This window comes from Cyprinus carpio, chromosome A3, assembly GCF_018340385.1.
Source record: "Cyprinus carpio isolate SPL01 chromosome A3, ASM1834038v1, whole genome shotgun sequence".
Taxonomy (NCBI): Eukaryota; Metazoa; Chordata; class Actinopteri; order Cypriniformes; family Cyprinidae; genus Cyprinus; species Cyprinus carpio.
In genome coordinates, this window is record NC_056574.1 from 23,320,292 (window position 1) to 23,337,236 (window position 16,945).

General features: G+C 37.7%; 1 protein-coding gene across 2 annotated transcripts; it reads left to right on the top strand.

Annotated features, from left to right (window-relative positions):
* The first annotated feature begins 1,132 nt into the window (after positions 1 to 1,132).
* On the top strand, positions 1,133 to 16,304 carry LOC109055672 (glycine-rich cell wall structural protein 1.0-like). 2 transcript variants are annotated; one of them, XM_042724951.1, is made up of 21 exons: positions 1,133 to 1,317; positions 3,656 to 3,700; positions 3,829 to 3,855; positions 3,976 to 4,020; positions 4,266 to 4,283; positions 4,790 to 4,861; positions 4,938 to 5,054; positions 5,133 to 5,165; positions 5,477 to 5,512; positions 11,492 to 11,551; positions 11,667 to 11,717; positions 12,460 to 12,516; positions 12,615 to 12,668; positions 13,057 to 13,137; positions 14,408 to 14,557; positions 14,777 to 14,809; positions 14,883 to 14,939; positions 15,019 to 15,093; positions 15,705 to 15,755; positions 15,870 to 15,920; positions 16,013 to 16,304. In XM_042724951.1, exons 1-21 carry the CDS (start codon positions 1,251 to 1,253, stop codon positions 16,015 to 16,017), a joined length of 1,185 nt encoding a protein of 394 aa, XP_042580885.1. In that variant the 5' UTR covers positions 1,133 to 1,250; the 3' UTR covers positions 16,018 to 16,304. The 2 variants fall into 2 exon arrangements, with proteins under 2 accessions (XP_042580885.1, XP_042580882.1); XM_042724948.1 differs by having other exon boundaries at positions 1,136 to 1,317; positions 12,457 to 12,516.
* Positions 16,305 to 16,945: the final 641 nt, after the last annotated feature.

Genomic DNA, 16,945 nt, shown 5'->3' on the forward strand with positions numbered 1-16,945 from the left:
TTTTATAATGTTTAATGTGGAACTTTGCTACATCCTACACTGGTTTGTATTATTCCTCATTTATATTTACAACTCCTCACTAGCAGGACATTTACACGGTTTGTAAATAAAACAAAGTCACACAAGCTATACAGAAAACAAACAGGTGGACCTGTTTGGATTTCAGGAAATAACCTTAACCTTACCCACAACAGAGTGGCCCTATCCTTCTATTTGGCTCTTTTCATCACAGGTCATGGACTGTCTGCTCTGTCTGTTACAAGTCTCAACCCTAAATAATTTTAATCCAACTCAGACAAACACCTGCTTAGAAAACAGAACAGTATGAAGCTCATCAAAACATTAAAAATTTGTAAATATTATATTCAAGTTCACATAATGTCCATCATGATTGTATAAACTCTTTAGGGGTCTCTTGGGTATTTTGAGGGCTCAAATGGGAAAGCAATGGAACATCTGAGGACAAGTTTAATGAAAACAAAAAGAACACCCATAAACCTATTTTTTCTCTGAATCATTGCGAACAGAAGCTACTGCAGTGACTCACGTGATGTTTTTATTACTACAAATCATCGCAGTCCTTTCTCAGTGTGAGGTGGAGTCCTGTCTCGAGTGTCAGGCCATGTGTGGAAGCAAACCGACATAAGCTGATCTTTGTGTCAATTCTTAGCCCCTATTAATAAAACAACAATCAAAAAATTAGCACCTCTTATAAAAAATATTAATAATCATCTTACTTTACTTTCATCATATGTTATATGTTATGTTATGTTATGTTATGCTTTTTTGATAATGACCAACTGGTAGTACATTATCCCCTTTTACATGATTACTCGGTAATAGATACATGGACACATGGTATTGTTTTAGTTGAATTTATTTAATAATATTATCTGTATATAATCTTGCTAAGAGGACTCCTTGGGCAACGTGAAAATATGTATCTATAGGGGCATATTACAACAAAAATCTAGATGAAGCTGGATGTCTTCTTCAGGCTTGATAGAGCATGAGAAACTGTGGTAGAGTGGGACGAGTAGTGAGAGAAAGGGCAGATGATTTTTTTTAGGGGGTGCCCAATAGAACAGCAGAGGGCAGGGCTGGTCAGAGGAAAAAATGGGTGTCCAGAGAATAAATAAAGGCCTGGTTGGTAGATTGGCCAGTGGTGCTGGTTTGAGCTGAGGGTGCTTGACTCTCACCTGTGTGCATAGTCATTTGCTAATACCAAGTATGTCTGTTTGTCTGCCAACATGCTGGTTCGGGTGATCCTGCAGACCTCACTGGTCCTGTGGCTGGTACAGAACACCATACAGGGAGGTAAGTTAGACGTGTCTTCTGAAGTGTTTGTTGTAGAGATTTGAGGGTGATAAAGAGAAATGAGGAGAATTTGTGATGCAGGAGAGGGAAGAAAGAGGGGCAGTGGCTTGTTATGATATTTGAGCACATAGGGATTAAAATTATTGTAATTATGACTGAAAACAAAACAATTTTCATCTAAAATGTGACAAAAAAAATAAATAAAATAAAGATCTGGTGGCTCCAAGATTGTAGGGTTAATCCCAGGTAGGTCTGACCCATGTGCTCAAGCCTTTCATTGTGCCCTTGGGGGAGGCCCTTGGTTGCTGAGAAAAGTACATTTTTATTTAAACTGGCACTTTAAAGCAGAGCAATAGATAGAGTGAATATAAGCATCATTAGGTGGAGAGACCAATCAGCCAGTGTTTTTGCTATCTGAATAATTGGGTTGCAGTTTAGTAATTAAATTTACATTTATGCATGAAAAGTTCAAATAAAAATCACATCAAATAAGGAATAACTTAATCTCCTTCAACCAAAATGTTTTACAAATGTTTTACATACAGTATGTAGTATATGCAGGGGGTTGTGAGTTGGTGAAAAGGTAATAATTAATTAAATCATTAAAATTAATAATTAAAATGAATAATAATGTAAAAGTAAAAACAAAGTAAAACATTTATTTAAAAAGATTTAATATTTTATTTGTTTACCTGCATGTCAAGTGAATGGCAACTTGCATAAGAGAATCTCACGGCGTACTTTATGTAAATATTTTAGGTCAAAGAGGTTTGGATGACAAAATGTTTGGGAATCCAGTTGAAATATATATTGCATAAATAAGTAGAATACATTAGTTCTCAGTTCTTGTTCTTTTGAGAATTGAGAATTCAATAACATAGAAATTCAGAAGAGGAAATACTTTTATCTGCTTCGACTTTTACATCTTTTTTACAGGCTACATGTCTCACACTGATGATTTAATGTGATATGTCACACTGAGGGTACCTGAAATCAGTTTGCATACCATTTGGAGCAAAATAAGAGTTGGATCTATGAAGTTATTAAATACACTTAGCCCCAGTTTTATGGATTTTTATTGTGGTTTATTGTGTTGCTAAAACATATGTTTGTATTTTTTAACCTTTAATACACAAGATTATATTCTAAAACTATAAAAATTAATGTTTATTTATGGTTGTACTTGTGTTTCATGGTTAAAAATTTGCAGATACTACTAATGCACTACTACAGAAATACACATTTTAGGTTGATAAGTGTTAATTATTTCCCATATAATTTTGCCAGTCCTTTGACTACGACATGAAAACGCTACATTGAGGTTAATCAGTCACTGAAGTGTGGTGCTTTTCTTTATCTGGCGCCAGTGAGGAAGGAAAAGTAACAGTATGCATGACAGATCAAATCAGTCATAGCTTGACTTGTTGTCTATATCTGATGCAGGCTATTTTTTCTATTTGTCTGCACCTTGTATAGACAATCAAATACCACCTATCGATACTTGACAGACAAAAAGTATTATTATTATTATTATTTTAAATTCATTATGTAGTATGTGCCACTCTTATGGCCACTACACTGTCTTTTCAGTCATCTTGAGGCATTATTGCATTATCAAATGTTCAGCCAACAGTCACGGATGTTTGTACGTGAGACTAAAAGGTGTCTAGAAAATGACGTAATATAATGCACCTAACGACTCTATGTTAAATTTCTGACAGCTCTGATAAATGGAGAAAAAAATACCTCTGGAAGTGAGTCATGGCTCGACATGTCTGAGTTTGCCTGGATCTGCTCCAGCCTCCATAACTCTGACCGCAACTTAAACACTTGTATTTCATGTCTGAAGATCAAACTCTATGCCTGAAGGTGACAGCGGTGGTCAAAATTTGTCGGCCTTCTGTCAGTCCTGACTTTATATGACCGATACACAGCCCATTTTGTCCTACAGTTTCTGAGCATCAATGGAGGCCTGTTCTCAATATGCAGAGACGCCAGTTAGTTTGATGAAATTCACACTGCTAATCTCTTATTACGTCAGCTGGCATAGTTTCTCAACCATGGAAGCTTTATAGGTCGATTTCTAAGAATTCAAACAGGAGTCTCGCTAATCCCACTAATCCAGAAGTGCCAAAATCAATTTGACCACCTTCTGCTGAAGTATTTGTTACGACCTTCATGAGCCCTGCTCTTAAAAACATAATAATTATTTGCATGGAGGGTTGTCAGAAAACATGCTATTACCCTAGTAAATGTGCAACAATATGGTATTCTTTCTTTCTTTTTTTCTTTTAGGCTAAATGCATTAACACAGTTTTTTTATTTCCTTGTTTTAAAGGAGTTAGGCCACAGACTGGAGCCCTGGGAAGATTGGCGAGTCGAGGTATTTTGCACTTTTTAATGTCTGTATTTATGGTATATCTGTGGGATATTACAGAGGGTTAGAGGTCTAAAAATTACATCACATATTGAGTTTCTTCATCAATCCTGCCTTCTATCTTTTCTCTGTAGGTCCAGGTATCAGTGTAAAGTCTGGAGGTAAGTCCGTCTGCCTGAACCTCATGGATGCTGCTGAATCCAATTAATCCAAGCCACTTGATTATTTCAGTACAAAGGTTATCTTATCTTTCTTTCATTTCTGTACTGTTTTATGTCCAGTGGCTGGTATTCTTGGAGCCCGTGGCTATGGGGCAGGCAAGCCAGGTAAGTGACATTAACCTCAGATGAAGCTGAGATGAAAATAAGTACAAACAATACATAAAGATTTATAATTAACCTTTGACTCAACACATGCCAAAATACACAGAACTGACTTTAAAAAAGGGAGTCAACGAGACAATGCACTAGGGTGTTTGTTTATTTATATACAAAAAAGTGAATGTTAGTCTTTTGGATTCTGTAATGCCAACCATCTAATGTTTTTTTTTCTCTCTCTCTCACACAAACAGCTGGCCGTTATCTTGGAGGTAAATTTATTCTGCTTTTTATTTTGCTTACAGTGGCGTTCAAAAGTATTGGGTCTGTAAGATTTTTTCTTAGAGTCTCTTATGCGCATCAATACTGCATTTATTTGATCAAAAATACAGTTAATTTTGTGAAATATTATTGCAATTTAAAATAACCTTTCTCTAGTTTAATATAGTTTAAAACGTAACTTATTATGATGGCAAAGCTGATTTGTCAGCAGTCATTACTCCAGTCTTCAGTGTCACATGATCTTTTAGAAATCATTCTGATATGCTGATTTGCTCAAGAAAATGTATTAGGTTGAAAACACTGTTTAATATTTTTGTGGAAACAGTAATACATTTTTTGATGAATAGAAAGTTAAATTACATTTATCTGAAATAGTAATCTTTTATATTTTAACTTTTGAATGATAGTGTAGAATGCATACAAACTAGTCTGTGCTATTATGTGCATATGGGCTTAATGTGTGTGTAGTATGTGTAATGAGTGTGGTGTCTGTTAGGGGCAGCATACAGACCCACTTCAATCAGAGGAGGCCTGACACAAGGATATGGAACACTCGGCTATGGAGGAGGTAAAACTGTCATTCCTAAATAACTATAATGGGCCAATATCAATCCATCGCCATGATCCTACTATTTCGGTCTTAGCTGCAAACCTTGGAACTGGCCTTGGGGCTGCCGGGCTGAGACTCGGCACAAGGTATGGCCTAGGCAACGGGCTGGGAGCAGCCTTAGGTTATCCAGCAGGGAAGCTTGGAGGGAGAGGTGAGAGCTGCTCATTTGCTTTGCATTCATAAGTACTCTTGCAACACTTATTCACTGTGTGCTTTTGACAAATTTTAGGTTACACCAGTAATGGCTATGGAGCACAGCTAGGTGAGTGTGTGTACTATAATGACCCAAATCAATAAACGTTATATGACACATTCAAGTTTAATGCCATCTCTGTCCGACCCGAAGGTTGTGTAGCAGATTGGATCTGATCTAACCAATCAAAATTTGACCTTGTGCTGTGATTAAAATCTTTCACACGTAGTGATATATGCTGTCCATTTGCCATGATTAGATGTCATATTTTTTATGAAGTTGTGTGGGAGTGGGAGTTTATGTGTCTACTATGAGAGGTTTCCACTAAACAGGCATTTCTTCTTTCTGTAACCTTGACAGCTCTCTTGTCTTGTTGCCAGGTTACGGTGCAGGAGGATACCCCGGCGCTGGTCGCGGTATGTAAACTCTCCTTGTTGAAGCATTAGGAAAATGTGTGTGTTTAAACTCAGGGGTCTGAACAAGGTTTTGTTGTTTACTCAGGTTGTTATAGCAACCACAACTGACCAGCTTTATCCACTTTATTCCAGGAAGCAGCTGTCCCCATACTATTTTCTTTATTTCAGATTTTTGCAGTATTGAGTATTCTATTGATAAAGTGAAAATTTGTCACCAGATGCAAGATAAAATAATAATAATAATAATTTCAGCGCTGATAAAGCAGTATTTAGGTGTTCTTTGTGCACCAAATTTGTGTTCATTTAAATCTTTGTGGCATTTCATAAGTATTTTTGGAAGTGCTTTATTATTCTGCTATTTTAGCGTATATATATATATATAAATATAAAATATTGTGTTGGTCCCCCTTTTGCTGCCAAAACTGCCTTGACCCGTCGAGGCATGGACTCCACTAGACCCCTGAAGGTGTTCCATGGTTTCTGGAACCAAGATGTTAGCAGAAGATCCTTTAAGCTCTGTAAGTTGCGAGGTGGGGGCTCCATGGAACGCACTTGTTTGTTCAGCACATCCCACAGATGCTTGATTGGATTGAGATCAGGAGAATTTGGAGCTCAAGTCAACACCTCAAGCTCAGTGTTGTGTTCCTCAAACCATTCCTGAACCATTTTTGCTTTGTGGCAGGGCTCATTATCCTGCTGAATGAGGCCATAGCCACCAGGGAATACCGTTTCCATGAAAGGGTGTACATCAGGGTTATTCAAATCTTGCCCTGGAGGGCCAGTGCGGTGCAGAGTTTGACTCCAATCCTAGTCAAACACACCTGAGCATGCTAATCAATGTTTTTGGGATCATTAGAAAATCACAGGCGGGTGACTTTGATCAGGGTTGGAGCCAAACCCCTCCAGGGCAAGATTTGAATAACCCTGGTGCACTTGGTCTGCAACAAATGCTTAGGTAGGTGGTATGTCTCAAAGTAACATCCACTTGGATGGCAGGACCCAAAGTTTCCCAGCAGAACATTGCTCAAAGCATCACACTGCCTCCGCCAGCTTGCCTGCTTCCTATAGTGCATCCTGGTGCTATGTGTTCCCCAGGTAAGCAATGCACACTCACCTGCCATCCACATGATGTAAAAGAAAATGTGATTCATCAGACCAGGCCACCTTCTTCCATTGCTCCGTGGTCCAGTTCTGATGGTCACAACCCCACTGATGGCGCTTTCGGCAGTGGACAGGGGTCAGCATAGGCATTGGGAACCCTAAATGGTTTGTGGCTATGCAGCCCCATACACAACAAACTGCAATGCACTGTGTATATTCTGACACTTTTCCATCAGAACCAGCATTAACTTCTTGAGGAATTTGAGCTACAGTAGCTCATCTGTTGGATCAGACCACACAGGCCAGCCTTCACTCCCCATGTGCATCAGTGAGCCATGTCCCTGTCGCTGGTTCACCATTGTTCCTTCCTCGGACTACCTTTGATAGATACTGACCACTGCAGAACGGGAACATCCCACATGAGCTGCAGTTTTGGAGACGCTCTGACCCAGTCATCTAGCCATCACAATTTGACCCTTGTCAAACTCGCTCAAATCCTTACGCTTGCCCATTTTTCCTGATTCTAACACATCAACTTTGAGGACAAAATGTTCCCTTGCTGCCTAATATATCCCACCCACTAACAGGTGCCATGATGAAGAGATAATCAGTGTTATTCACTTCTCCTGTCAATAGTCATCATGCTATGCCTGATCAGTGCATATATATATAGTAGTCAACATTTCAAGTGGATCAAAACTTTTGTTAGTGCCTTTTAGTAAGCTACTGGCCTTACTTTTTACATGCTAAATTAAGTGTTCAGTTTTTCAGTTGTTGACTGCAGTACATCTATGTGCCACTGATAGGCGCTGCAGAAGGGCGTGTGCCTACAGGACAAGCTTCTCAATCGGGTAAAATATACTGACTCAAGATGTGTTTGCATCGCGTTTGCCTACACTTAATGGTTTGCAGAGTCATTTATACACTTTTATCATTGTTAAATGATGTACTTGCATACCCAAACTTTCAAAAACCACTTCACTGCTTTGGATAAAGTGTCACTGGTCACTTGATTCATGGTTGTGGATGAGCTAGTGAGTTCAAGAGATTATGCAGATGTCTTGTGCTATCATTTTCATATTGGTGGATAGATATTTTCATGGGTGCAGTCGTGTTGGAATTGTAATGTTTGCTCTTTAGTCTAAATGGTTACTTTAAGCAAACATTATTTATGCCAAGTATTGCTGGATAATATAAGCCACTGTCTTACTTTTTTTGTTGTTGTTTAATTGCAGTAATCTTTTAGCTATAATGAGCATTATGATTTGAGTAATAGCTTATGCAGATTTTTGTGATATGGTACAAAAGAAGCAGTTGTGTCTGCTGGTCAAAGTGTTAGAGACAGTTGTAATTGTTTGCTGTCTTCTGGTAATAAGTGTTGTAATGTGCATGCTCTTGCAGAACATGTCAAAGAACAAAAGGCTCATCTAGATTTGTTGTATTATTTGTTGTCTGACATTAACAATGATTTTGTGATCTTCAGGATATGGTGTACCCACAAGGCAAGGCTCAAAACCATCAAAACTTGGTAAACCCTCCAATCTCTGACTCATTCTTGCATTTCGATTAATTGGGGGTTTTATCAGGGATGATTCCTGTTCACAGATCATAAAAAATTATTATTATTATTTATGTATTTTTAACTGAAACGGCATAAATAAAATGAGATCTGCAAATAGGGTAAGAAAATAAACATTTTGCCTAAAAAAATCACTTAATTTTGATCAATTTTTCAGAAAACGATATTTGATATCTTAAAGGGATACTCCATCCCAAAATGAACATTTTGTAATTATTCACTTACCCCCATGTCGTTCCAAACCTGTAAAAGCTTTGTTCGTTTTCGGAACACAATTTAAGATATTTTGAATGAAAACCGGGAGACTTGTGACTGCCCCATAGACTGGCAAGTAAAATACACTGTCAAGGTCCAGGAAAGTATGAAAAGCATCATCAGAATAGTCCATCTGCCATCAGTGATTCAACCGTAACGTTATGAAGCAACGAGAATACTTTTTGTACATGAAAAAAAACAAAAATAACAACTTTATTCAACAATTCCTCTCCTCTGTGTCTCTCCAAATCAGCGTAGCACCATTTTGGCAAATCTGAGCAGTACGCAGGTGGTGTACGGTCTTCTGTGTCAGCTGAGACACAAGGATACGTTTTTTACGTGTATTAATGCTTTGGTTTGAAAGCAAACAGCGCACCAGAGCAGCGCGGCTGACACAGAAGAGCGTAAACTGCCTACGTACTGTTCAGATTTGCCAAAATGGCACTATCCTGATACAAAAACAGTATTGGTCTGTAATTACCGGCTGTTCCACTCACTGGATAAAACTATTTTTAGATTAGAACCATATTAGTACCTTTTGAAAGGGTTCTGCCCCAGTTACAGCTTTATAGCATTTTTCTGATAGTTTAGGAAGCAGGATTGTGCAGTACCATTCAGTACCAATTTTTTGGTCATCTGGTTGTTGTGTACCTGCATCTGATGTTGTGTACCTGCTGTTGTGTTATTCTGCTGATTTGCTGTGACTCAACAGAGATATCCTGTTGTGCATTAGTTATTTGTTGTGATATTTATCTCTCAGGAACCACTATCCTGTGCAAGTTAGCATAGGCGTTTGAAAAGTTAGAATGCAAGCTGATTCAGTATTTGATTGTGATCAGGTTAACACCCTAATAAGTGCTTTTTATCATTCTCAACATTGAAATCTTTGCCTCCAGCTGATATATCTGTATTCACAGGTGTTGGGCCTAGAGGTGGCCAGCCCGTGTCACAGGGAGAGAGGGGCGATGGTAAACCTCAATATATCCATGTGTGTCTTTCATGCCTTTTAAAGCTTTTTCAGTCTGCTCTTCTGGATTTTTAGTTACAATATTTAAGCCATTTACACTGCATGATGGATGGCATATTGCCCCCTGTTATCTCACTATACATGCCTATCTTTGATTTTTTTATTTGTTTTTATTTTTTACTTTGCATTTCTCTCGAGCAGAGTAGCACCTCTTATGCTCTTGCATCACTGGCAGCTGCTATGTTATCTTGTTGGTGAATGTTAACTGGTATTATGGTGTTTAGGTTATGGTCGTGGAGGGGTCCCTAATGGACAGAGTGCTATAGCCAATGGTAATACTCATATTTGCAAGATGAATTGCTGTATAATATGACTGACATGATAGTTGTCTTATATGATTACGTGTGTATGTTCTCTAGTGGCACAGGCCAGGCTAAATTTTGGGTTTAAAGTAATGCGGTCATGAATGTCTATGGGACTAGTATAGTAATTGTAGCTGCGGTCAATAGGTTTCCCCTCAGGACCAGGAGTGACCAATGGAATGAGAGCTCAGATTAAGGGTAAACACACTCCAACAGCTTATAGCCTGTTATTTGCCTAAATAAGTGACAATCAGAACACATAAGATTGTAGAAAATGTCAAATTCAGTTCCATTTCAAGTTCTTGTCTCTGTGTTCTTACACTACCATTCAAATTTTTGGGGCTGTTAAGAAGTTTTAGTCTCTTTCTTATGCTAACCAAGGCTTTATTGATTTGATCAAAAATACAATAAAAACAGAAATACTGTGGAATAGAGTTATGATTTAAAACAACTGTTTTCTATTTTAATATATATTTTATGATGTAATTTATTTCTATGACATCAAAGCTGAATTTTTAGCCATTACTCCAGTCTTCAGTATCATGTGACCCTTCAGAAATCATTCTAATATGCTGATTTTAAAACATTTCCTATTATTTTCAATGTTTAAAAACCAGTTGTGCAACTTAATATTTTTGTAGAAACCATGATACGTTATCTTATCAGGATTCTTTAATGAATAGAAAGTTTTAAAGAACAGGGATTATTTGAAATTGTAACATTATAAATATCTGTATTGACCCCAGACTTTTTAACTGTAGTACAAATTATTGGTACAAGATCCTAAACTTTGTATAGGTAACTACTGTTGTGATCTGTAGGCTATGGTCCAGCAGCAGATATGATTAATGGACGAGGAATTATGAACAATGGTAAAGCCTTTACTGCATCTGTCAATCAGTGCTAGTTTTTATCATCTTATAGTAGCATACAAATTATCCGTTCCTATATGTAAGTAATCAGTAAAAAGGTTCTGTAAATAATACATTTATCATGTTCATTGGAAGTAAAGGGAGAGTGAAAGGCAATGCATGCTGAAAGACTGTTTTTAAAGCATAATCATAGGATAAGTGATGGGATGGGAACTATGTTGTATTCTCAGTGTTGAGATAAACCACTGTTGTGATACAATACAGGACCAGTTTTGCCCAATGCACAGGGCACCAAACCATTCAATAAGGGTAAATGTCTTCTATATTAAAATGTCACTGGTTTATGGCTGAATGCATGTTACGAGATGGTGTTTTCTCCAGTCTAAAATCAATACAGTACTCCAGCGGTCATCAGATATAATGTATATATGGCCTTTGACACATTAGAATGTTAGTGATTGTGGACTGGAAAATCCACCCCTCATCATGGACTCATTACAGCTGCAGGTCTATGAATAAGTGCTTTTCTGTACCACAGCTGTTCAGAAAGGTTTGTGCGTGTGCTGGACTAATGCCTCATCTATTTCTCAGGGCTGCTATCTTTAATTTTTATATGCTTCACCTGAGCCTTTATCTTTATATATGCCCTTGTGCTGATGTGTGCCCAATGCATGCTGCATTATTTTTCTCCCACAGGCCACATGTATGGAGCAGTCGCACTGTGAATTCGTCTTGCATGATTACTCTGACCCACAGGCCCCTGAACGATCACATCATTCTGTGATGGACATGACTTTTATTACTAGTGGCCAAAGTTTCACAGTTTGCATGTTTTGTTCACAGGATACGGCCTTGGTGCTGCTGGCTTTCTTGGAGCTGGTTTTACTAATGGATATGGAGCAGGTATCAGAAATTTTGAAATATTGTTTTTCTCTCAGAGGTACCAGTGTCATTAATACAAGCTCTAGAATATTCATATTTTGCTAAAGCCACCTTATTTATTTTATTGCTGATGCAGGTCTTGGGGCAGGTGGATATCCACAGGGAGTTCGAGCAGGAAAGCAGATTGGTAACTAATGTTTAATTAGTTCATTATATAGAGGAGACCGGGGCTAGTTGTCACAAGGGCTACATATCAGCAACTGTGAGGTTTTGAGTCTAAAGTCTAATTATATAAAAGTGTTTTCTACAGTGGTTTGTACACTACTGTTCAAAAGTATGGGGGTCAGTTAGATTTTTTATTTACTAAAAATATGAATAATGTTATTCAGTAAGGACACATAAATGATCAAAAGTGACAGTAAATACATTTATAATGTGACACAAAAATTGAAATGAATACTGTTCTTTTTAATTTTCTATTTATCAAAGAATCCTGGATAAATGTATCACATTTTCTGCAAAAATATAAGCGTCAATATTTAAAAACTGTGACACTACTTTAAGCCTTTTCTCCCCTATATAGATATTTAAAATAATGTCCTGTGTTTCTTCTAATGATTTTTCTGTGCTGTTCTGTTAGTTACTGAGTGAAACCTTTTATAATATCATAATATTGTTGCAGCATGATGCATTAAGCACAAGAGTGGTCAGATCAGCTGGTTCAGCAAAAAGCCAAGAGCTGCTCTTGAGGCAAAGTGTTTGTGCAAGAATCACCCAAAATTTCACACTCTATGTTATGCTTACCGGTTTCCGAATCATCTTGGTTGACAAGTGGTTGGCTTTGACTGTGAAGACACAGAGGAGCTTCCTGTGTTACTTTTACACATTACCACTGTGAGGTGTTGAGTTGATTATTGTCTTCTCAGCAGGCTACAGCAATGGATACGGCAGTGAGGTTTATGGCACAGCAGACGGTTATGGGGCAGGTGAGTCTGGACTGGATAGATACGATGGAGTGTGTCCTAATGTCACACTAACATATAAGCAAAATTATAATTGAGTGACAATTATAATTATGTTACAGGACCTGCCTACCCATCAGTGTTAGCTGATAATGTTGGCCTGAATGGTATAGCTGGTAAGGCTGAAGGTTATGGCTGTAACCAACAACATTGCATTCACAATAAAGAGAGATTCTAAACACCTGCATTAATGTCAGCACTTCCTCCAGTGTTTAATTCACTCTGTCCTGTGATTATACACAATATTGTTTTACTCAAGTTTGTAGAAAATATCTTCATCCATCCTAATCTGGGTAACTGAAGTATCTGAACTGCAATAGCTTGAACACTGAGAAATCAGCTGTTGCCTATGCAGTTGTTTTATACTAGTACTAAGGTAAAGCAAGACTGTAATTTGCTCCTAGAATACTACTAATGGAAATGGTAAACCGAGTGTTTTGCATACATAAACTAGAAGCAGCAGCATCTTCATGAAATCACAGAGGTCGATGTTTGCTCTTTCAGGTCATGGAGCTGGAGGCCTTGGAGGTCCAGGGCTGGTAGTGAACCCTGGCCTGGATATTGATGCCAAGACTAGAAAGTATGGTAAGAAAAAGGCATCTGAAGATGATAATTAAATGAAAAGATATTCAATTAAACACACTAAATACACTACTTTTCAAAAGTTTGGGGTCAGTAAGAAATTTTTTGAAAGTCACTTATGCTCATAAAGGCTGCATTTATTTTATCCAGAATAAAGAAAAAATGGTATTGTTGTGAAAAATTATTACAATTTAAATCACTGTTCCTATTTTAAGGTATATAAAAATTTATCTTTTTCCTGTGAGTCAGTGTCACATGATTTTTTCAGAAATCATTCTGATATGCTGATTTGGTGCTTAAGAAAAATGTCTTTATTATCAGTTATTATCAATGTTGAAAATGGTTGTGCTGCTTAATAATCTTGTTGAAACCTTTGAAATTTTTCCAGGATTTTTTAATGAATAGAAAGTTCAAACAAACCACATTTATTTCAAATAGAAATTCTTAAACTGCACTCTAAAATGTGCAGTTTTATCACACAGCACAATGCCACAGTTGTCGCAAGTTTTGAGGGAGCGTGCAGTTGGCATGCTGACTGCAGGAATGTCCACCAGTGCTGTTGCCCGTGAATTGAATGTTCATTTCTCTACCATAAGCCGTGTCCAAAGGCGTTTCAGAGAATTTGGCAGTACATCCTACTGGCATCACAACCGCAGACCACATGAAACCACACCAGCCCAGGACCTCCACATCCAGCATCTTCACCTCCAAGATCATCTGAGACCAGCCACCAGCTGCTGCAACAATCGGTTTGCATGACCAAAGAATTTCTACACAAATTGTCAGAAACTGTCTCATGGAAGCTCATCTGCATGCTCGTCATCCTCATCGGGGTCTCGATCTGACTGCAGTTCGTCGTCGTAACCGACTTGAGGGGGCAAATGCTCACATTCGATGGCATCTGGCACTTTGGAGAGGTGTACTCTTCACGGATGAATCCCGGTTTTCTCTGTACAGGGCAGATGGCAGACAGCATGTATGGCGTTGTGTGGGTGTGCGGTTTGCTGATGTCAATGTTATGGATTGAGTGGTCCATGGTGGCGGTGGGGTTATGGTATGGGCAGGCGAATGTTATGGACAATGAACACAGGTGCATTTTATTAATGACATTTTGAATGCATCTTGAAAGATCCTGAGGCCCATTGTTGTGCCATTCATCTAATAGAAAAAGTCTTAGATCTTTGAGTTCAGCTTTATAATTTTGTTCTGTGTATGTCTATTAGTGTCTGTGGTTGCTTGATCCTGTATTATCTCTGGTTTAATTTGCCTAAAGGGGCTGGTGGAGTTCTTGGAGCTGCCGGATCCTTGCCTTATGGTGGCCAGCCTGTGGTCTCAGCTGGACTTGGCCCTCAGGGCAAGACTGGTAGTTATGGTGGAACTACATACGGAGGAATACCAACCCTTGGGCCAGACACTGCTCTGGGTACGTGCATTGCACATGTTTGTTATTCAAATGCAACATGCAAATTTTCCGGCTATCCTGATGCTTTGCCTGAGGATTTGACTTTAACGTGAATGTCCATTGTGAGAAAAAGAAAGAATATTTAAACAAGAGAATAAAGCATATTAATAACCAATCATGAATATAAAGATCCAATAAATATTATAAGAAATAAAGTAAAGATGATATGTCTTCTATCAGGTGGTACAGGTGGAGCAATGGAGCCTTTAGCAGGTAATATTGTGGAGTTTTAGTAAATATATTTCAAGTCATTTTTTTTTCTGATAACAAAATGTTACTGCCACAGGCGGAGCTGTAGGCCAGATTCCTTACAGCGCACCAGTCATTGCAGCTGGGCTTGAGGGTAAGTTGGTAAGAACAAGAGAAACAGAGAACCTCATGGACTCTGATTGTGACACAGGTGTAAATGTGTTTACCTGCAGTTGATGCCGATTATTCTTTTGGTGCTGAGGAACTCAGTCTGGGTGCTGATGCTACAAAGACAGCCACCAAATATGGTGAGAATATGAGCAGTTTTGTTTAATTTGTATACATCTAATATATATCTATTATAAAAACCACTACCATAAAAAAGTTTGGGGTCAATAAGATAAGTTTTGTACTTTTATTCTGCAAGGATACATTAAATTGATCAAAAGTGACACTAAATACATTTATAATGTCATAAAAGTTTTCTATTCTATTTTTCTTTCAAATAAATGCCGGTCCTTTGAACTTCCTATTCATCAAACAGTCCTGAAAAAAAAGTACCACAGTAAAAAATAAAATAGAAAACAGTTGTTTTAAATTGTAATATTATTTCACAATATGTTTTTTTACTGTATTTTTTAATTAAGTAAATGCAGTCTGGTTGAGCATAAGAGACTTCTTTCAAAAACATGACCCCAAAAACTTTTGAACAGTAGTGTATGCATTAAATATCTAATATCGATTGATTAAATAACTAAATCATATTTAATATAGAATGATAATTGGTACTGATATATCATGCATGCTATCATTTATGATATTCATCATTTATTCACTAACATGTTAATATCTAGCTGACATTGACTAAATACATAAATGCTGTTGACTAATACCCAGTGTGGTGACTGATCATTTCTAGGCACAGGCTATGCAGCTGCGCTAAGTACTGCTGGTCAGGGGCCCTATGGTGGTGAGTAAATCAGTTACATGAGTTAGACAAACTAGCAAGATTCTAACCTAATGACCTCTTTTAAGGTCTAATGTGTGGTTAGTTTCACTATGTTCATTTTTGTTTTTTTCACAGGACAGAAGGATGGAGGGAAGCTTAGTGGCATTTATGGGAATGGGTACAAAGGTAGATTAATATTAGAAGATCTGTATTCTTAACTCAGCATATTGTTTCTTCTACCTTTCACATCCATCTCTTCATCTTCTCTTTCTGTCTAGGTTGAGTTCCAAGACCATGCTGTTAACCTCGTCAGTGTGTTTTTTTGGCCCACATTTTGCCTATTATTTCTCACCCTTGTGTAGTTTTGTGCCATGTTTTTGTTTGCCATATTGTTTTAGTTTTAAGTTTGTGCCCATTTGCGTGGGCATGTGTGTTCTGTGTGTACGTGTGGTTTTGATGTTCATTGTCATGTTCCTTGATGTTTCCCCAGTCTGTTCATTTGTCTTGACCGGTGGAGTGTTTAATGTCCCTTGTGTCTCTGTATCGAACTCAAACATGCTAAGCACTTCATTGGCTGTTATTTTAATTCTTATGAAACACTAAATATTTCACCTCCTAATCTGACTCCTTAGTGTTTCTTTGACAACTGTATGATCAATGAGGATTTAAAAAACTGCCCAGTCCTGCTTAAGGACCCAGTTATGGTAATTATGGGGTTTGATCCTACGCTATTAGCATCAGAAGAATCTAACAGATGGTTTTGATCTCTATTGTGAGGTCATGTCTTATCAAATTAAACACTGCATAATGTCTTAAAGCGAATGCTAACAAAATGGCAGAGTATAATATAACAGTCATAATCTTGTGAGCCCTCATGCTGCTCTGAATTCTCATCTGTCTACAGGAAAACCACACAGAAAGCATCCGGTGTTAGACTGGTGAGACACCATTTAAGAGGAAACGAATCAGAGCCATTGTTAAAGGGATAGTTAACCCAACATTTTTTTATTCTGTCATCATTTACTCATGTAAATTCCAAACCTGAAAAAGACTTTCTTTCTCAAAATGTCTCATTGGGTTTTTTTTAGGACTAAACAATAAAAGTCACTGTTTTGAACTCCATTTACTTGGACAAAAACAGTTAAAACATTATTCAAAATATCTTATTTTTTGTTCCCCAGAAGAAAGTCATACAGGTCTGTAACAGCATG

Excerpts from the sequence above, each read along its gene's own strand:
- LOC109055672 (XM_042724948.1), top strand. The coding sequence starts at position 1,251 with ATGCTGGTTCGGGTGATCCTGCAGACCTCACTGGTCCTGTGGCTGGTA. Across the intron at positions 13,138-14,407 it reads TGCCAAGACTAGAAAGTATG|GGGCTGGTGGAGTTCTTGGA; the intron begins GTAAGAAAAAGG and ends ATTTGCCTAAAG. Across the intron at positions 14,810-14,882 it reads AGCAATGGAGCCTTTAGCAG|GCGGAGCTGTAGGCCAGATT; the intron begins GTAATATTGTGG and ends TTACTGCCACAG.